This window comes from Halichoeres trimaculatus, unplaced genomic scaffold (genome assembly GCF_033239565.1).
Source record: "Halichoeres trimaculatus isolate MK-OKI-2021-1 unplaced genomic scaffold, fHalTri1.1 fHalTri1_scaffold_23, whole genome shotgun sequence".
Classification (NCBI taxonomy): domain Eukaryota; kingdom Metazoa; phylum Chordata; class Actinopteri; order Labriformes; family Labridae; genus Halichoeres; species Halichoeres trimaculatus.
Genome location: NW_027437201.1, coordinates 730,633 through 750,807, shown reverse-complemented (window position 1 = coordinate 750,807; position 20,175 = coordinate 730,633). Strand labels below are relative to the sequence as shown.

The window sequence follows — 20,175 nt, the reverse complement described above, 5'->3', positions numbered from 1 at the left end:
AGGTAGAGTCAAAGGCCTGCTTACATGAATGTGTCTTTAAAAGTTTTTAAAAGTGGCAACAGAGGCAGCTGAATGAATATTTACAGGAAGACTGTTTCACAAAGTAGGAGCTAACACTTCAAAGGCACAACCTCCTTTGGTCTTTAGACAGGCTTGAGGGACAACCAGCAAGCCCTGGTCAGAAGACCTGAGTGACCTACTGGTGAGGTAGGGGTGGAGCAGGTCAGTAATATAAGCAAGGGCCTGACCATAGAAGAGCTCTGTATACAAGGACAAGAACCTTGAAAATAATTCTTGATTTGACTGGAAGCCCATGTGAGGAAGCTGAAATTGGTGTGATGTGAGTTGTCTGACTAGACTTGGTCAGGAGCCCTGCAGCGGCATTCTGGACTACTGAGGCTGGTGAAAAGTGAATTACAATAATCCAGCTGGGATGAAACAAAGGTGTGAACGATCATTTCCAGTTCAGAATGTGATACAATGGACCTGAGTATAGAAATTTTTCCTAAATAAAAGAAACATGACTGGGACAGCTGCTTTACTTGGTGATCCAAGGACATAGACTGATCAAATACCATACCAAGATTTCTGAGTTTAGACTGGACAGCAGAAGAGAGGAACCAATGCAATGAGAAACTTTGGTAGCCACAGACTCAAAGCCAGTAATTAAGACCTCCGTCTTGTCAGCATTTAGCTGCAGGAAGTTGTGAGCCATCCAGTCCTTAATGGCGCTCAAACATTCAAGGAAGACAATCAGTTTGTCTGTGTCATCAGGCTTAAATGACACATACAGCTGTACATCATCAGCATAAAATGATAAGAAACACCTTTGAATTTGCTAATAATGTGGCTCAGAGGAAGCAAATACAAAGCAAATAAAATAGGGCCCAAGACAGAACCCTGAGGAACACCACAGGAAAGATCAGCAAACTCTGACATGTACAGACCAACTGATGCAGAGAGACCATACTTGCCAACCTCGAGACCTCAGAATTAGGGAGATTTTCAAAAAAAAATAAAAAATAAAAAAGGGGGGTGGGTGGGTGGGTGGGGGGTGTCATATACAAACAAAACAAGAACAATGAAATACTTGAATTTCACAAAGTTCATTTATTGGACAAAGAAAATAACAGTCCACAGTAACAAAGTAAAGTCACATAGCAAATTTAATAGCTGTCCACAGTACCCATGCAAAAGATGGTTTATAAAAAATGTCTTAATTAAATAAATAAATAGATAAAACAAAAAAAGGGATACATTCCATAGATTGGTGGTTAATCTATGCAATGTATGCTCAATAAATAAAAATACAAACAAAAAAGAAAAGTCAGATCTACAAAATGTGCACGCAGTATATCACGTCCCCTTCAAGCTGTCGCAGATAAACAGGAATTCTCTTTTACACTCATCCCGGAATTTACATGAGTACTTTCTCTTCTTACTTATTTCTTCTTCTGCTTCTTCTTCTTCTTCTGTTTTATTTGCCGTGCTTGACTTCGAGCGGAGGTGTAACCATTATTAATGTCCGGCCGGAAACGGCACCCAGTCAGAAGAGAAGGATGGTGCAGCAATATTGTTGTCCGGGTGGAAATCGGGAAAAATTCGTGAGAATTGTGGGTCCGGGAGATTTTTGGGAGGGGCACTGGAATTTGGGACTCTCCCGGGAAAATCGGGAGGGTTGGCAACCTTGGGAGAAACTCCTGCCGGAGAGATAGGAGGAGAACCAATCCAGGGCAGTCCCTGAGACACCCACCCACTGCCTCAGCCGCTCAATAAGTATACAGTGATCCACTGTATCAAAGGCCGAGCTGAGGTCCAACAGCACCTAAAAAGAGCATTCACCAACCTCTGAAGACATCAAAATATCACCGGACATTTTCAGCAGAGTTGTTTCAGTTGAGTGCTTCTGTCAGAAACCGCATTGAAATTTGTCATGAGTGTTGGGCAATGTCAAGACTGCAGTTAGATCTTTAGCAACAACTTTCTCCAGGATTTTCGAAACAGCAATTTAGTGATAGGTCTGTAGTTGTTGTCTGTGGCCAGTGGCTTCCCAAAATTACTAGCCACTCAGCATTTTCACTAGCCATAATTTTGTTGTTGGATAATTATGTTTAATTCAATTCAAAAGAACTTTATGTATCCTTTAGGAACTTCTTTTGTGCAGAGCATCAGTGCGTGTACAATACAACAGGCATTCAAAGTCAACCTAAAAATACTGATAAAAGACAATTAATTAAGATGCATGAATGTGTGAATAAATAGAGATAATAAAAAAACAGTTGATTAAAATACAGAAGGTATATAAATAGGTACTAAAAACTCATAGACATAGGATCCTGCAAACATACATGGAGCAGGCTTTCATGAGCCTATTCCAGAAGTGCAGAGTTACAGTGTGCAGATACAGACAGGTCAGGCATTCATGAGCCGGATGGATGTGGGTATGAAGCTGGACATGGCTCTCTTGGTCTTGAATGTCAAGGATCTGTATCTCTTGCCTGAGGGCAACAGGTTGTAGTGACTGTGCAGTGTGTGCGTGGCATCTGAGGCTATGTGTGTACCTTTCAGTTTAACCCTTCTGTTGTAAATGTTGGTGAGTGACTCCTGCTCCAGCCCAATTATTTTACTGCTCAATGTTATGATTTTGTTGAGTGAGCTGCGATGAATATTGGATAGTGAACCAAACCAGGCTGATATATTGAAGGTGATGACAGATTCAAAGAAGCATTTATAGAAAGCTGTCAGGACTGTTTGGTGAACCTGGAGCCTACGAAGCTTCCTCAGAAAAAAGAGGCGCTGCTGGCATTTGGAGAAGATGGATTCACTGTTGAGGTGGAAGGTGAGTCTCTGATCAATTATTGTCCCGAGGTATTGTGATTAAAGCCAATGATGAAATGCTAAAGTTTACTTGAACTAAATTTACAACCTTTTTAAATGTAAATGATCCCTGTTTACACTCAAATAAAGACTACATAAATGTTTAACGCCACAGGTCATTATCAGGTATTCACTTTTGAAACGGTCGTGTGGAGGGTTGTGCTCCTTTAATATGAAAGTATGCAGTCCATTAAGAAAAAGGCATAAAAGGAGTCGTTTGTTATTGCATTTAATAAAAGTTGTGATGGTTGGAGATAAACATTTATGTATACATATACATCATATATGTCACACTGGACTATAAATCTTATATATTTAGAATGATGTGGTTTGTTTACAGTATTTTCAGAGTGAACTTTAAACATATAACTTTGATAAGTGTTTGTACATTTGGAGCGTTAAATATTGTTCCTACTGCTCCTCAAATCTGTGACCCTCCCACACCCACCCCCCACCTCGCACTAGGTGAGTGTTGCTGGTGAGAACAGTGCAGTGTGACCTTAAAAGCTCCATCTGATAAACGTCCTCACTTTTAAAAAGTTACAGGAGTTTTTGTGCTAGTTTGTGACTCAGAGTCTGGAATCTATTTACCATAGAGAGGGAAAAAGATGCGAGTGAACTTCTAAACCACGTTTTCAGGGGCTAAACACCAGGAGCTGTCACTGTGTCCGAGCTGGAGTCTGGAGATTAATGAGTGCATCTCTGCAGTTACGTCAGCAAAACACTTGGCCAATGGACCAATGAGCTCACACTGTGTCAGGCAGTGCTCATGGGAGTTGTAGTGTAGTGTCGTAGTCTCATACTGCACTAGCTTTAGTATTTCAGATGCCGTTTCAGGAAACTACGATTAAATAATTCAACCCGCCAAAGTGACTAGTAGGAGTGGCAGTGATACCCGCCATAGCTAGAATTCAGCCGCATTTGGTGGGTTGGCTGGTGTTAATGTCAAGCCCTGATAACATTTTTTAGTGGGTCTACCCTGTTTATGTTTTTGAAAAATGTGTCCTGAGATAAAATGTGTTATGATCTGACACTATATCTATAAAGATTTATTAATTGAACATGAAGTGACGTGAGCTCTTTGAAAGAATCTGATCCAGAGTCGGTGAGCTGACAGAAAATTTTTTATTGCTCAGTTGACCTGAGGTGTGTGTGTGTGTGTGTGTGTGTGTGTGGGTGGGTGGAGGTTAAAAAGGTAAAAAAAAACAATTGTTTTATCTTCTGGAACATTAAAACAGTAAGAATATCATCAAACTGATCTGAGCACAGTTAGGACATGAAGGAATGAGCAAAACCCTGGACTCAGATTCAGACAAGAACAGTTTATACCAAAGACAAGAACTAAAGTCAGTGCAAAAAGGCCTCAGAGCTTTTAGGCCAGACCCAGGTCAGACCCAGGAGAGACCCAGGTGCTTACACAAACAGGTAGAGTGACAGCTCCTTGGTGTGCAGGTGCTGAGCCAGGTTCTGGATGCGGCACAGACGGACGTGGTTTGAGTCCCCGGCGCTGTAAACTCTGAAGATATGATACCTCTCTCTCTCCTTTAGGGCGAAGTCCAGCTCGTTGGCTGACAGGCAGATGAAGGACTTCTCTTTCTTTATGGTTGACTTTACCTCCACATACACCTCGTTCCCACCCGGCCCGCCAGACCCCGCCACGGTGTTAAACGTCAGCTTGAAATCATATGGCTGGCCACTCTCTCCGCTCTGGTTGCACCACAGGATGTGGGCAGGGCTCCCAGGGTCACCGCTGTCTCTCCAGTGACACAGGAAGGAGTTGACCAGCTGCTCCCCCCACTCCCCAATGGCCGTGAGGTCCATCTGGTCATCTGAGAGCACCACCTGCAGGACCACAGGGGAATTATTCAACCTGTGAGACAGTGTCGTATCTCTGAATCCCTAAGCGCTCCTCCAGCTACTGACCGTGCTCGGATGGGAGCAGCCCAGCTCCAAATCCTCCAGACCGCTCTGAGAGTTCCACACTGGGAAGTCCAGGTTCAGGAGGGGGCGGTGAGTCTCTGCAGGGGCGGCTCCTTGAAACACAGACGGGATGACCACGGCCTCAGGGACGGAGCTGGGGGGGCGCAGAGTGGGAAGGAGAGGAGGCAGAGTGAGGGTGAGAGAGGGTGATGTGAGTTGGTTTGCCAGACAAAAGTATACAATGACATGAGGAGGAGAAAAGGGGCCTACAGGCTGTTGGCTGTGTCAGCAGCAGGTGCAGATGGAGGACTCAGAGCTGGTCTGAGATCTGGTTCCTCTCCTCTCCGAGCTCCATCAGACCCTCTCTGCTGGCTGCTCTCTGCACACAGAAACAAAGATCAGAATCAGGAGGAGCCCTCTCTGGATGTGATGAGAGCTGAGACTGAGGCGTCTGTCAGTGTTATTCTTCAGGTGTGTTTGTGTCAGCCCCACACACACACACGCACGCACGCACACACACACACACACACACACACACACACACACACACACACACACACACACACACACACACACACACACACACACACACACACACACACACACACACACACACACACATGTAGCTCTGTATTCATGTAGAGGTGAGGGAGTGTGTGTAGAAATAAACGTGTGTGAGTTTCAGACCTGGAGTATGTGCAGACGGTGTGTTTACAGCTACAGGGCCTGGCTGTCCTGGATGAACCAGGACTTTCTGTTGGTTGGGCTGAGCTGTAGCTATACTGTTTCTGATTGGCTGGCTGCAGTCAGAGCTGCTCCTAATTGGCTGGCTGCAGTCAGAGCCGCTCTCCATTGGCTGGCTGCAGTCAGAGCTGCTCCTCATTAGCTGGCTGCAGTCAGAGCTGCTCCTCATTGGCTGGCTACAGTCGGAGCTGCTGGGACGCAGAGGGAGGTGGCTGCCTCTGCTCTGTGTGTCTCTCTCTGGGTCTCTGTCTCTAGGAGCTGCAGGTGGAGGCCACATCTTCATCACAGCCTCCACCACAGCGCCGTCAGAGTGAGCTGACAGAGAACAGGATGGAAAAGTGTGAGTGAAGATGGAAGAAGCTGAAAAAACCTACTCCCTCTCTCCCCCCTCTCCTTCTCCTCACCTGTGCGGCTGCCTGTGTTTAGGATTGAAGCTCGGGGAGGCCAACAGACCAGCGTCTCCTCTCTGTCCTCCTGTGCAGGGCGAGTGGGCTCCTCCAATGAGGAGGGAGTACTCCTCGATAGAGCTGAATTCAACCCAACAGGTCAAACCACAGAAGAAGAAGAGTATTAGGCTGTTGTTAAACACAGATCACAGTACAGCCTGCTTCTGATCTCTGATGTCATAAAGCACAAGCCTTTGATCATTTTAATCTGTGTGTGTGTGTGTGTGTGTGTGTGTGTGTGTGTGTGTGTGTGTGTGTGTGTGTGTGTGTGTGTGTGTGTGTGTGTGTGTGTGTGTGTGTGTGTGTGTGTGTGTGTGTGTGTGCAGCAGAGATCTCTGCTGCAGTAAGGATCCTCTTTCTCTTGCTCTGAGCCTTGGTAACAGCTGCTCTTTTAAGTCTTCACACACTGCAATCTGAATTAGCATATATAAGAAAAAGAGCAGTGGTGTGTGTGTGTGCCCTGCCTACCTCTGTCCAGGTGCATCTCAGGGCTGGGGGGCTCAGGGACCTCCCACAGTTGCTCCTCACTGGGCAGCTCCCTGATGTCTTCCTTCTGCAGGAGCCTCTGCAGAGATCTGGGATCCTGGTTGAACAAACAGAGTCAAAATTAATCTAAAGAAGAATAAGCATATAAAAGTCAGGTGAGGAAACATTAGAAGTGAACTCTTATTGGACACGCCAGATAGACACATCAGGCAAAACCAACACATTTAAGGTGGAACACACCTAAGAGACACATTTTAAAGGTCTGCATCAGGTGAACAGGCTGGAACACCTGTAACATTAAAAAGGTCTGTAGCCAGTCGACAGGCCTTAACACATAAACATTTCAAAGGTCTGCAGCAGGTCAACAGGCTGTGACACCTGTACCATTTTAAAATTCTTCAGCAGGTCAAGAGAATATAGCACCTGTAACATCTTATTGGTCTGCAGCAAGTCTCACCACCCGAACATTTTTAATGCGTTGCAGCAGGTCAACAGGTTGTTACACCTGTAACAATTTAAAGGTCTACAGGGAGCGTCAACAGGCTGTAAAACCTGAAAATTTGAAGCTTTGCAGAAGTTCAACAGGCTGTGAAACATGTAACATAAAGAGGTCTGCAGCAGGTCAACAGGCTGTAACAAGTAAAACATTTTAAAGGTTTGCGGCAGGTCAACAGGCCAGTACACCTCTAACATATAAAAGGTCTGCAGCATATAAACAGGCTGTAACACATTAACATTTCAAAGGTCTCCAGCAGATCATCAGGCCTTAACACATCAACATTCTAAAGGTCTGCAGCAGGTCAACAAGATCTAAAACCTTTAAAGGGGACACATCATGCTGATCCCCGATTTAATACTTACATTTGAAAACAAGACCTTTCACCCCCTGAATTTTCAAAAAATGAGATATTGTATTTTTTCTGATATCCTAGAACGAGATTTGATGCCTCTGGAAATAGGTCATTGACATTTGGCTTCGAGATTTCGACCTTCGTGACAACACAAGGATCCTTTCTTTTTATTGGAGTAATCTGATAAAGCAGCTCCTTCTCTGTGATGTCAGTTAGTCACACAACCGCCACCGAGGGATACACCCACCAAGAGCCAGCCTGGCATAGTGAAAAGGAGAAACAAGCATGATATGTCCCCTTTAACATTTCAAAGGTCTGCAGCAGGTCAACAGGATATATCACCTGTACCATTTTAAAGGTCCACAGCGAACCTCAACACCTGTTTCATTTTAAAGGTCTGCAGCTGATCAACAAGCTGTAACACCTGTAACATTTAAAAGGTCTGCAGCAGGTCAACAGGCTGTAACACCTGTAACATTTAAAAGGTCTGCAGCCAGTCAACAAGCTGTAACACCTGTAACATTTAAAAGGTCTGCAGCAGGTCAACAAGCTGTAACACCTGTAACATTTAAAAGGTCTGCAGCTGATCAACAAGCTGTAACACCTGTAACATTTAAAAGGTCTGCAGCAGGTCAACAAGCTGTAACACCTGTAACATTTAAAAGGTCTGCAGCAGGTCAACAGGCTGGAACACCTGTAACATTTAAAAGGTCTGCAGCCAGTCAACAGGCTTTAACACATAAACATTTAAAAGGTCTGCAGCAGGTCAACAGGCTGTAACACCTGTAATTAATGTTCCAGTTATTACCATGTTATAGCCATAACATATGTTATGCCTTTTTATCCTGTAACACTCGTTACACATGTTACACCTGTAACACCTGTATCACTGATGGATCACAGGGAGTCCACTTAATGTTCTGGTGTCTGTCTCTGACAGGCTCAAACTGATCACCTTAGAAAAAATGTTTCCTTTGAGGTCCCTTTCACCTCACCTTCTCATTAAAGTTTGCATTTTATCACATCATCCAATATGTCTAATCTCCACAGAGAAAATAACACTGATGATGTTCAGACCTCTGACCTGTTACCTCTGCGACCCGAGCAGATTTCTGCTGCTGAGAGACAGCATCTGATTTAACATGACTCCTTTAGATCACATCAGAGCTCCACTCGCAGTGTGTGTGTTTGTGTGTGTTTGTGTGTGTGTGTGTGTATGTGTGTGTGTGTGTATGTCTGTGTGTGTGTGTGTGTGTGTGTGTGTGTGTGTGTGTGTGTGTGTGTGTGTGTGTGTCAGGTCTCACATTAATGGAGGTTATCAGGCTGCTCAGAAACTGCATCAGCTCCTTCCTGTGACTGATCTCAGAGCAGAACAGTTTCACCAGCTCCCTGCAACAAAACACACTCTATGAGAGTCATGGTCCAATGAGGGTCACAACAAGCAAGAGGGGAGGAGTCAGATTGTTCTGAGTCAGCGGGGGAGGAGTCAGAGGGCTCAGTTCAGTGGCCTATGTCTGCACCTCCTCCTGTCTGCCTGTCTGTCTTTCCGTCTCTCACCTGCAGATCTCCAGGTTGGCTGTCAGGTGGTCTTTCTGGATGTAGAGCTCTTTCTGGTCCTTCAGCAGACAGATGACGTCTTGCAGCTCCACCTGCTCCTCGCTCTCTGGAATCTCCAGCTGGTAGCGGATGTAGAGCTTCCCCACCTGAACACATGGAGGAGACAGGCTGTCAGAGAGGGAGGGGTGTCAGGTGAGGTCATGTGAGACCAGGTGAGTGATACTCCGACCTGACTGAACTGCAGCTTCTTGATCCTCTCTCTGATGTTGTTCTGGCTCAGCTCTCTGTAGAGGTCAGAGAGCTCCTCGTGGTGGAACAGGAACCTCTGGATGTAGGGGACCACAGAGCGCACCATGGCCTGCATGGAGGGACAGGGTCTGAGGTTCTCGGTCTGAGGCTCCGACTTCACACAGTCAGACAGACGCCGGACCCCACAGATCTCCAGGAACAGAGAACGGTCCTTCTCGCTGAAAGCTGCCTCACTGTTTGCTCGTTCTGGTGACGGAAGCATAAAACAGAGTGAAGTCTAAACCCCAAGCTCCCTGAGACAGTTTCACAAGTCCTCTCTGCTGACAGGGTGACCTGGATCTCTGAGACACCTATTGGTTGAGTGATATGATAATCTAACACTGATCTAACATCAGGCTGTCGTACCAGAGGCGCCCGTCCTCCATAGGTGGTTCTTCTTCTCTGCAGGTGGCAGGTTGAGCAGACACACCTGTCTGTGAGCTTTGAACACCTTCTCCAGATCCTTGCTGTCAGAGATCATCGGTCTGTGGGACAGACTCACCCAGGAGTTATCTTTGGTGGGGAAGACCCTCTTATCGTACACCATACCTTCACATGCATGTACACAGACACAGACACAGACACAGACACACACACACACACACACACGCACGCACGCACGCACACACACACACACACACACACACACAACACACACACACACACACACACACACACACACACACACACACACACACACACACACACACACACACACACACACACACACACACACACACACAGCGGAGAAAAAAGAAAAACTTCAGAGCCACTAAAAGAAAGAAACTGACAAAGTTTCTTCTAATCAAACGGAGGTTTACTCAGCTCTGACAGAAAGACGGCTCAAACTACAGAAAATAATTCCTCCCAGCTGCTGCAGGCCACAGAGGAGATGTCAGACATCATTCTAACTTCAGGAAACTTAACAAGTACATTCTTCTTCTTCCTTTGTCACATTATTTGAAGCAATTTAAATGTCATTTTCTCTTTTCATATCTTGAAACAAGACATTTTCGGACAAGGATCTCAATTGAAGGTTGGGAAGAAATTTGCAGTTTTCAGTGTTCCTCAACAAACTTGGTAAACTGGAGAGAGCATTGCTGGAAAAATATTATTTGATACTTTAAGACGCCATATCAAGTTAAGCACAAGAACCCAAGTCCAACATGTTGGAAACAGTGTGGTTCAGGGGTGGCAAATCATTTTCATCTCTGCTCGGGCAGCCCCAATCTGAATTTGTATTGGGAGGAAATCCATAAAACACTTAAAAAATTATTTAACACTCAGATACTACTGAAATTTGAAGGTGTTTATCTAGGTAATACTGTTTTCATAAAAGAGAGGAGTAAAACAAGTTATTGCAGGCCCTCCTGGCAGCTAGCAAAAAGTCCATCACTCAAAAATGGCTCAATCCTCTACCACCTACAACGGTCGAGTGGTTGGAAATAATCTTAGAAATCTTTAAAATGGAGAAATTGACCTACAATCTAAGGATTCAAAAAGAAAAATTTTATCTCATCTGGGATAAGTGGATTGAATTTGTTGCCCCATCAAGAGCAGACTTTGTCTGACCCTACTAACAGTCATTCTTCAACCTCCTAAGAGACGAAAACGTAAACTTCCTTTGTTCATTTGTGCACAGTTATTCATTTCTATGAGTGATGTAACATATGTGGATGTTATATGGAGATTTACATAGATTTAAAATGTAAACAGCAACAATGACTATGTACAACAGTATATATTTGAAAAGCAACAAAAGAAGATGCACAAAATTCTACATTTGTGTAAATATAAAATACTGGAAAAGGACTTTGTATAAGAAACGCTGAATTATATCTTAATGATGATGTCTTTTCCAACAAAAAATAAAGAATTATAAAAAAAGAAATAAGACATTTTCCTGCACTTGTCAGGTGAATGAAGCTCATATTTGGTCAAATAAACGACGTTTTTCCCTAGAAATAAAACATAAGACCACCACAGAAGTGGAAAGTACCTTCCTCTGATCTGATTCAAGTGGATTAATTTCAGACTATGGTTACCTGTCCTGTCCCTCTTTATTCCTGTGCCTGTGTTTAATGTGAGGATGACTCAGTTTAAGAGGAAGAAGCCTGAGTGTGGGCAGCACTCACCTTTCAGCGTGGAGCAGTATGCAGGGCTAAGTGACGGCTGAAACTGGCTCTCCAGCTCTCCTGAAACTGAGGTCGAACACTTCTGAGCTGTTAAAAAAAAGATGGTCAGATTAACCCTGGGATGATGTCAGGTTAACTCTGCACCTTCATATGATATCAGATTAACCCTGTATGATGTCAATTAAAGACTGTTTGATGCCAGATTAGTCCAGTATGATGTCAGATTAACCCTCTAACTTCATATAGTGATCTGTTTACTGGGAGAGTCCTGACAGCTGATTATCAGACAGAATCTAAAAAGTGAGCCTGTTCTCACCCAGCCGGGCGTAAAGCACAGACACATCCTGCAGCACCTCAGCATTCGGGCAGGGACATGATGAACAGATGACCTCCAACAGACCCACATACTGGTTCATGGTTGGACTAGACTCCACATTCAGCAGCTGACACAGAACAAAGAGCAGAGAGTCACCGAGAGTCAAGGAGGTAAATGGTCAGAATGTCACTCATCCTGTGAACCTGGATGACCTGATGATCAGGTCTCGTACCCGGGTGAAGAGGGACTTCATGTCCTGCAGTGGGCCATAAAAAGGCACAAGGACTTTAGGCTCCTGGACTGGGCTGTCTGCTCTGTTAGTCAGCTGTTTGTAGCGCAGGAACATAGAAGTGGGGTCACTCCAGCACACCTCCTTCAGGTGGTAGAAACGCCCTGAACACCAGCCACTGTTTCTCCTGTGACAGAGGAGAAGGGTTTGATTCATGACATACAGGCAATCTGTGTCCGTGTCTCTGTCTGTGTCTCTGTCTGTATCTGTGTCTGTTTTTGTGTTTCTGTATGTATTTGTGTCTCTGTTTGTGTGTGTACCTGTGTCTGTGCTTTTGTTTCTGTCTGTATCTGTGTGTCTGTGTCAATGTGCCTGGTTCTGTTTCTGTGTCAGTGTTTCTGTTTGTATCTGTATTTGTGTCTGGGTGTCTGTCTTTTTCTGTGTCTGTATTTTTCTCCTGTATCTGTGTGTCTCTGTCTGTGATTATGTCTGTATCTGCGTCTTTGTTTCTGTCTGTATCTGTGTGCGCCTGAGTTTAAGTCCATGTCTGTTTGTGTCTGAATCTGTGCTGTGTTTGTAATCTGTACCTGTGTCTGTGCATGGTGTTTCTGTGTCTTTTGGCTTCTGTGGTTTTGTTTCTGTTCATATCTTTGTTTTTTATCTTTGTCTGTGCTGTTTGTGTGTGAGCGTGTGTGTCATTGTTTGTGCTCTGTGTCTATGCTCTGTGTCTGTGGTCAGTGTTTGTGCTCTGTACCTGCGTATGTCTCTTTGCTCTGTGTCTGTATCTCTGTATCTCTTTTGTGTGTTTATGCTCTGAGTCTGTGCTTTTTTTGCTCTGTCTGTGTCTGTCCTCTGACTGTCTGTGCTCTGTCTGTGTCTGTCCTCTGACTGTCTGTGCTCTGTCTGTGTCTGTCCTCTGACTGTCTGTGCTCTGTCTGTGTCTGTCCTCTGACTGTCTGTGCTCTGTCTGTGTCTGTCCTCTGACTGTCTGTGCTCTGTCTGTGTCTGTCCTCTGACTGTGTCTGTGCTCTGTCTGTGTCTGTCCTCTGACTGTGTCTGTGCTCTGTCTGTGTCTGTCCTTTGACTGTCTATGCTCTTTCTGTGTCTGTCCTCTGTGTCTGTACCCTGTCTGTGTCTGTACCCTGTCTGTGTCTGTACCCTGTCTGTGTCTGTACCCTGTTTATGTATTTTTTCTGTTCTCTGTGTCTTTGTCTGTGTCTGTCCTCTGACTGTGTCTGTACCCTGTCTATGTCTGTACCCTGTCTGTGTCTGTACCCTGTCTATGTATTTTTTCTGTGCTCTGTGTCTTTGTCTGTGTCTGTGCTCTGTCAGTCCCACCTGTTGTACTCGATGAAGACAGCAGGTGTGTACTGGAACAGCTCCTTCAGGCTGCTCTGAGGACAGTTATTGCTCAGGTAGGTGTAAACGTTGTGGATGTGCTGAACTGTGGAGCTGAAGCATCGCCCCTCACGCTCTCCGTCAGTTGATCCCTGCTCCTGGTCCTGCTCTGGGCTGATACACCACTCCTTCAGGTAGTTGATCAGAGAGTCCACAGAGATGCTGTGTCTCATACCTGCAGCAGGAAGAGGAGGAGGACAGAGTGTTTTCTCACTGACTAACAACACTGTGACCTTTGACCCCATATGGTAGATCTGTGTTTCTAACCCAGAGCTCTGCTGAACTCGCTGGGGTCCAGGTCCACGTAGCAGACATGAGTCCCCAGCAGGTTCCTGATCTCAGAGGAAGTCAGGTAGACTGAGTTAGGCCTCAGGTACTTCCTCTCTCTCTGGTCCCCCTCCTGAAGCTGGTAAGCTGGGACCCATTCCAGAGAGCACAGCAGGTGGTAGAAGGAGGACCTGGTGCTTCTGATGGTCCGTCCGTCTCCAGTGATGACCTGGGCTGTGAGGTACTGAGAGTAACGGTGTCTGAGGGGGAGGAGAGGAAAGTATTATCATAAAGAAGGAGGACTCAGCACTGAGAGAGAGAGCGTCTCCTCCAAGTGCTTGGATTCCTCTCCTGATGGGATCCTCACGCTGACAGATCTGTGTGGCCCACATTCATCTGCAGAGTAACTTGCACGCTGATGCTGCACAGTTAACTCATGGTCTGAGTTAACTGTGCAGACAAACTGTGAGCTATGAGGAGAGACCGTGTTAGAGTGGATGGTAGGTTGGTGATGTGTGAACTGTTCAAGTAGGCTTAGGGCGGTTGGAGAGTCAGATATGAGCAGGTAGCCTGCTGCTGAGTCCTGCTTCAGTCTGATGTCTGATCTGACCCAGCTTCCAGCTGAGAGCTTGAGGACCAGCTCAGAGCTCATTTATGCCTGTGTGGGATGTTCGACACCGCTCTGCTGCAGCAGTTTGTTTTTTTTAAATTGTCTATAATCAGATAATAAAGGTGAGGTGCTGTGTGATCACTCATACAACAGGCTTCAGAGGAGGTTCTGCAGTCATGTAGAATAAATGATTCAGGAACCACAGAGGTCTGTTCATTGTTCATCCAGCTAAGCAGTGAGAGCGACTTTAATCAAACTAACCCTGCTCTAAAGCAGGAAGCTGTCAGCATGTCTAAGGTCACATAGATGGATAGAGACTGAAAACTAGACAGAAAACCAGAGGTTGATGGTGTGGTGTTGTTTCCAGGATAATAAAGTAAAGTGTTCCGGGATGACAGGGATCAGACAGCGAGCTGATGGAAGCAGAGCTCTCCTCTAATCTGCAGCCTGTGCCCAAAGCTTCTGTTTGTTTGTTGTTTTTAGTTTGGCAGTGAGATGATTTTATATCCTGCTAACAGCTACACAAGTTCCTTTCAGCCAGACTCAGTGAAGACCGAATCAAAAAGACGATCACAGAAGAGTTCGACCAAAGAGAGGAGTACATCTCTGTTACTGCTCTCAGGCCCCGGACTCAACACAGCTTTAATGGGAAGTCAACTGAACACAGAGTGTGAGATGAGGGCTGTGTGTGTGTGTGTGTGTGTGTGTGTGTGTGTGTGTGTGTGTGTGTGTGTGTGTGTGTGTGTGTGTGTGTGTGTGTGTTTATGGTGTGTGTGTGTGTGTGTGTGTGTGTGTGTTACCCAGTATCCCAGTTGGTGGCCAGCAGTTCCAGCAGTGTGTGTCTCTGCTGCAGGAGGAGCAGGTCTGACAGCTGAGCCGAAGCCAGAGCCTGGAACTCCTCACAGGGATAATCCTCGATCACACACTCCTCTCCTGGAGCTAGGAACCACCCAGAGCTCTCGGCTGACCATGTGCTGCAGGCCTGAAGGGGGCAAGGGACAGGTCGTGACATTATCACTCAGGAAATGAGCAGGTATCAAACCAGAGGGTTAGATCATTACAGCTACCTCAAAGGTCAGACAGATCAGCTGATAGAGTATGGTTTGACCTTTGACCTCTCCTGATAAACAGAACTGAAACATTCAGAGCATCCTTTAAACCCTCGGCTTGTGTCAGTAGTTAAATTGAGTGTGGGAGTGTTTGGTTAAAAATCAAACAGGTCAGGCTCTGGTAATGTCAGTATTTCTGGTATGTTTAGTTTGTTGAGTATTTTCGGTGTATTTGGAATGTTTGGTGTGATTGGTGTGTATGGTATGTTTGGTAAATATGGTATGTTTAGTTTGTGTAGTATGTTTGGTGTATATGGTATGTATGGTGGTTTGGAGTATTTAGTGTGTTTGGTGTATTTGCTATGTTTTGGTGTGTTAAGTATGTTGTGTGTCAATGTTTAGTATGTTTGGTGTGTGTTACGTTTGGTGTGCTTGGTGTGTTTCGTGTGTTAATTATGTTTAGTATTTTTGGTATGTGTTATGTGTGGTATGTCTGGGGTTTTTGGTAAGTATGTTGGTGTGTTCAGCGTGTGTAGTATGTTTGGTATGATAAGTATGTTTGGTGTGTGTGTGTTATATGGAAATGTTTTGTGTCTTTAGCTTGTTTAGTATGTTTGATCTGGTTTGTTTGGTGTGTTGTGTGCGTGATATGTTTGGTATGTTCTGGGTTTTTAGTACGTTTAGTATGTCTGATCTGTTTGGTGTGTGTGTGTGCGCGTGTGTGTGTGTGTGTGTGTGTGTGTGTGTGTGTGTGTGTGTGTGTGTGTGTGTGTTATGTTGGGTGTGTTTTGTGTGTTCAGTATGTTGAGTACGTTTAATTTGGTCTGTTTGTTGTGTTGTGTGTTTGTGTTGTGTTTTATATGGTGTGGTACTGGTGTGTGGTATATTTGTGTTGGTGTTTCTACAGATTGTATGTCATGTCTCGGATCCTCCCTGGTCTCTGTGGTTGATCTGTGACTCATTCTTCTCTACTGCACTGTCAATGTGACTCAGAGTTAGTTTGTGGTGAAGGAGGATTTTCCTGCTGCTGGTGTCTCTACTGGACTCTGAGCCTTTATCCTCACAGAGACCACCATCATCCTCATTTCTCTCGTGTTAACCTGTAAGGACCTTTATTTAAAGTGGGTCATTGCTCAGTCCAAAGGTTGAAAGAATCCAGTGAATTTTTTTTGGCCCAGTGAGGACTCCTCTCCAGACTTGAGTACCCATGATGAACTCGCTGAGGTGCTCTGTGTGCCTGTCAGGACCTTTTTGAGTCCTGCTGAATGTGTGTGTGTGATTCCTGAGCCTGTGAGGGGACAGATCAGGATGGTGGTCCTCACCAATTCAGCAGAGTTCAGCGTCTGTCTCTGTTTGTGGATGATGAGTCCGTCTCTGACCCCCAGCCTTATAAACAGCTCCCTCCATCCCGCCTTGTCTCCGTTTGTCTGCACATAGCAGGGATCCAGCAGCAGCCAATCACAGCCTGAGGAGGATAGGAGAGGGGATGGCAAAGAAACACAGCAGACAGAGAAGAAGAGGAAGAGGAGGGGGAGGGGAGCTGACAGTAAATATTCTGAGCAGACACTTTCATGTACCAAGTTTAATCTCAGAGGAGATCAGCTGCAGAGTATTTAAGACCAACACAGATGATCATAAAAGGGAGAGAGCAGTCTGTCTCCAGAGCAGAAACAGCTCTGAGTACAGATGAGGATTAAAACCATTCACTGAGAGCCAGGCCTGGGTGATATATCAATTAATTCGATTAATTCGAATTTTTCTTTGTGAGCGATTTAAAAAATGAAAAATTCAAATTTTCCTCCCCACTATTGCGCACCTTTTGTACCACAGCAAGCACTGACTCCGCGTGTGTGCAGCGTGATTTAACAGATCACTGACAAAACAACAGAAACCTGAATGTCATAAAAATGTTCTTGTACATCTTTGACACCCAGCACCTCGACGGGCACATGTACCTTATGGTCTGTATTAACAGCGCAAAAAGTTTGTAGAGTGTTCTGACCCCTGTCCTTAAATACTATGTTTTCCATCTTTCAGTTTTCAGGGGTTTGATTAAGATCTTTGAAACATTTATGAAGCCAGGATCCTTTTAGGTTCACCTGCACATCATTAATGATGTGATTGACACGGGTAAAACCTGCTGCTCTTCAAAGACAATACTCTGATCATTTTGAGATTTAGATGGTGAAGAAATAGTTTTTCTCAGAACATCCCCAATTTACTGAAGAAAACCCCCTCTTATGGTGATATGGATGGATTATAATTTGTGAAAATAAACTGCGGGGTGGGAGATGGGACGGTGATGAGCGATCGACCTGAGCGTGCTGCTCGGACAGACATGACTGAGAAGTTGTTTGACTTTTACCTGGGTAAAGCTGAGTCCTGTCTTTCTCTGTAACTCCCTCTATTCCACAAACTGAACCCTCCATTCAGCATCAATCCATCCACTGATGAGCAGAGCAACACAACCAACCTGCAACGAGGTACACTCGGACAAGCAGGGGCAGGTCCAGACTTTTAGACTGGGGTGCCTCGACCCGGGAACTGACTTACGCAGAGAGGCATGAAATTTGTGAGCCCACACTAGAATGAATGACATTTAGTTTTGCTCACTTGTTTGCATTGAAATTGCTGGATGAACAGGCTACAGCATCAACAACAACAAAAACTTGACAGGAACAAAGTTTTTTTTTTTTTTCTAAAGATTTAAAAGTAGAATATATCTGAACAGTGTTGTAGTGCACTAACAACAGTACTGTAAAAGCTTTTTAGTGTATTTTTAAATTCAGAATGTATAAAAATGAGTAGCTTTCAATGTGAGGTCAAACAAGTCTGCCTCCTGTAAAACTACAAAGTGCAGTTATTGAAACAGAAGAACAGCTGAATCTTCAATTCCAGGAGTCAAATAGAGGCTAAGTTTATTTATTTTTGACAAAATTAAAACAAAATTGGTTTTGAGTTATCTCTGTCATTTGTACTTATTGTTTTCTTTAAAAGGTGGGAAAAAAATCTGCGATTTCATCTTTAGGACATCTCACGCAGCCCTACTGAGAGCACCAGGACTCTGTTTTTGGACTTCCCTCATATTTATCTCCAAACACCAGCACAACTGTTTGTCTGTAAAGCCTCCATCCCTTCAGTTCAAGAATAACTCTGTTATTAAGTGTGAGAGTAATGGTCATGAAGGGTGTGTGTCCTGACTAACAGCTGAGTGTTGAGCAGGTTGGATCCAGGATTCAGAATCTGTCTTTAGGAGGACTCTGAGCTGGTAACAAACAGCCTTACAGTGCTGACTGGAGGCTGTCAGTGAGTGATTATTTTACCTGGAAGTTTCTCTGGCAGGTTAATGTTTCCGTACTCCTCAGAGAAATGCACTCTCTCCTTAGCAGGGCACCGTAGCCCCCTGTTGGTGAGGACAGGTACTGCAGTGTCAGTGAGGTCCTGATGAGCCGAGTGCTGCTTGATGAAGACCAGATAGCTCACAACCACAGCAGGGGGCTTGGTCTAAAGGAGGGAGAAGACCATCAGGAGAAAGAGAGAAGAAAACCAATGATGATGAATCCTCTTGGCGTCCTCTCTGTGAGCTCAGTCTCTTACCTTCCACTTGTTGCTCTGTATGATGGGGTAGATGTGCTGCTGCAACAGCTGCTGGGGCTCCAGGTCATGGACTCCCAGCTTCCTAAGCAGCTCTCTGACCTGCTGACTCTGCAGAGGATCCACACAGCACAGCAGGGACGGGTGAACCACACTCACATCTTCATAGAGAGCAGACAAAGAACCTGAGGAGAGACGATGAATCAGAGGAGCCTCAGCTACCAGGAGACTGAAGTAGCACCAGAGAAATCACTGACTAAAGTTCAGACTGAAGGTCAAACCATCAGGACTAAGAAAGGTGTCCTCTGACCCCTGACCAATGTCTGAAACGTGTCCCTTTTCCAACAGGTGCTCGTTTGGTGCTGGTGCTCGTGCTTATTGGTTCAAATCAAGCTCTTTCTAAGAAACACTTTGGTTTTCTATCACCAAAGAGCCAAGCTAGTGCCACAACATTGTGTCACCGTAAAACATCAGTATGTCGCTGCATAAAAGACCTCTCCTGTGTCTGCACCTGTCTCTGTGTGTTCTTTATGCCTGTGTCTGTGTGTGTGTGCTCTGTGCCTGTATCTGTGTGTTCTTTATGCCTATGTCTGTGTGTGTGTGTGTGCTCTGTTCCTGTGTCTGTGTGTGTGCTTGCTCTCTTCAATGTAACTTTGTGTGACTACAACAAGTGACTCACTCAACAACTTTCCTTTTTTAAAAGTGATACATAACATGAGGAAATTGAGTCTGTTTAATAAAATAAACTGGTATTGACCTGATCTATGAGAGAGGAAAGGCATTGGTGATTCCATCTCAAATAATGAATGAGGAAACACATACAAGCAATGCATGACTCGCCCAGCAGCTTTCCTTTGTAAATATAACTGTTTTTCATGCTGATCATTGGTCACTGTAGCCTGGCCCCCTAAATAGTTGGTGCTCAGCTCTGGCCTAGAAAAGAGTTGGTGCTTACTTAGCACCAGTTTTGAGCACATGGAGCCAGAGCTTTGTCTGTGGAAACACAAAGAGCCAGGGCTAAGTCAGGCACCGGCCTGGAACTAGCACCAGCACCAGTTCAGTGGAAAAGGGGTATCAGTGAACTGAGGAGTGTGACCTCTTGGTGTTCACATCTGTGCAGTAGCTTCTTTGCACTGTCTTTAGTGAAAACCTGCATAGTGGAGAGTCCTCACCTAAGTCAACCTGAGCCTTCTTCTTCTTCTTCTTTAGTTCCTCCATAGGGAAGAACACTTCCTCTCCATTCAGCGCCACCACTCGCCCATCAGCCAGAGGGATTATGGGTAAATCTTTGAGAGTCTGCAGGATGGAGTCAGCCTCTCCATAACCGTGCTCCAGGGCGCGGAAGTTACAGACCAGCAGACGGGCCAGCTGATGCAGACCGCCCTCTACAGGACAGCAGGGGAACAAC

At 45.1% G+C, this 20,175-nt stretch overlaps 1 protein-coding gene across 3 annotated transcripts in view; it reads right to left on the bottom strand.

Annotated features, from left to right (window-relative positions):
• Positions 1 to 2,038: 2,038 nt before the first annotated feature.
• The window catches only part of LOC141784855 (uncharacterized), a 48,905-nt gene continuing 30,768 nt past the window's right edge, over positions 2,039 to 20,175 (bottom strand). For all 3 annotated transcript variants that reach the window (XM_074662777.1, XM_074662778.1, XM_074662776.1), the window contains exons 29-48: positions 19,940 to 20,152; positions 18,771 to 18,952; positions 18,497 to 18,677; positions 16,496 to 16,638; positions 14,925 to 15,106; positions 13,515 to 13,774; positions 13,188 to 13,422; positions 11,853 to 12,036; positions 11,621 to 11,747; positions 11,305 to 11,391; positions 9,536 to 9,718; positions 9,111 to 9,376; positions 8,882 to 9,027; positions 8,629 to 8,713; positions 6,456 to 6,570; positions 5,946 to 6,068; positions 5,485 to 5,856; positions 5,068 to 5,176; positions 4,801 to 4,951; positions 2,039 to 4,719 (exon numbers count right to left, since the gene is read on the bottom strand). In XM_074662777.1, coding sequence (XP_074518878.1) covers positions 4,291 to 4,719; positions 4,801 to 4,951; positions 5,068 to 5,176; positions 5,485 to 5,856; positions 5,946 to 6,068; positions 6,456 to 6,570; positions 8,629 to 8,713; positions 8,882 to 9,027; positions 9,111 to 9,376; positions 9,536 to 9,718; positions 11,305 to 11,391; positions 11,621 to 11,747; positions 11,853 to 12,036; positions 13,188 to 13,422; positions 13,515 to 13,774; positions 14,925 to 15,106; positions 16,496 to 16,638; positions 18,497 to 18,677; positions 18,771 to 18,952; positions 19,940 to 20,152 — 3,773 coding nt within the window. In that variant the 3' untranslated portion in view covers positions 2,039 to 4,290. The remainder of the gene's footprint in view (positions 4,720 to 4,800; positions 4,952 to 5,067; positions 5,177 to 5,484; positions 5,857 to 5,945; positions 6,069 to 6,455; positions 6,571 to 8,628; positions 8,714 to 8,881; positions 9,028 to 9,110; positions 9,377 to 9,535; positions 9,719 to 11,304; positions 11,392 to 11,620; positions 11,748 to 11,852; positions 12,037 to 13,187; positions 13,423 to 13,514; positions 13,775 to 14,924; positions 15,107 to 16,495; positions 16,639 to 18,496; positions 18,678 to 18,770; positions 18,953 to 19,939; positions 20,153 to 20,175) is intronic.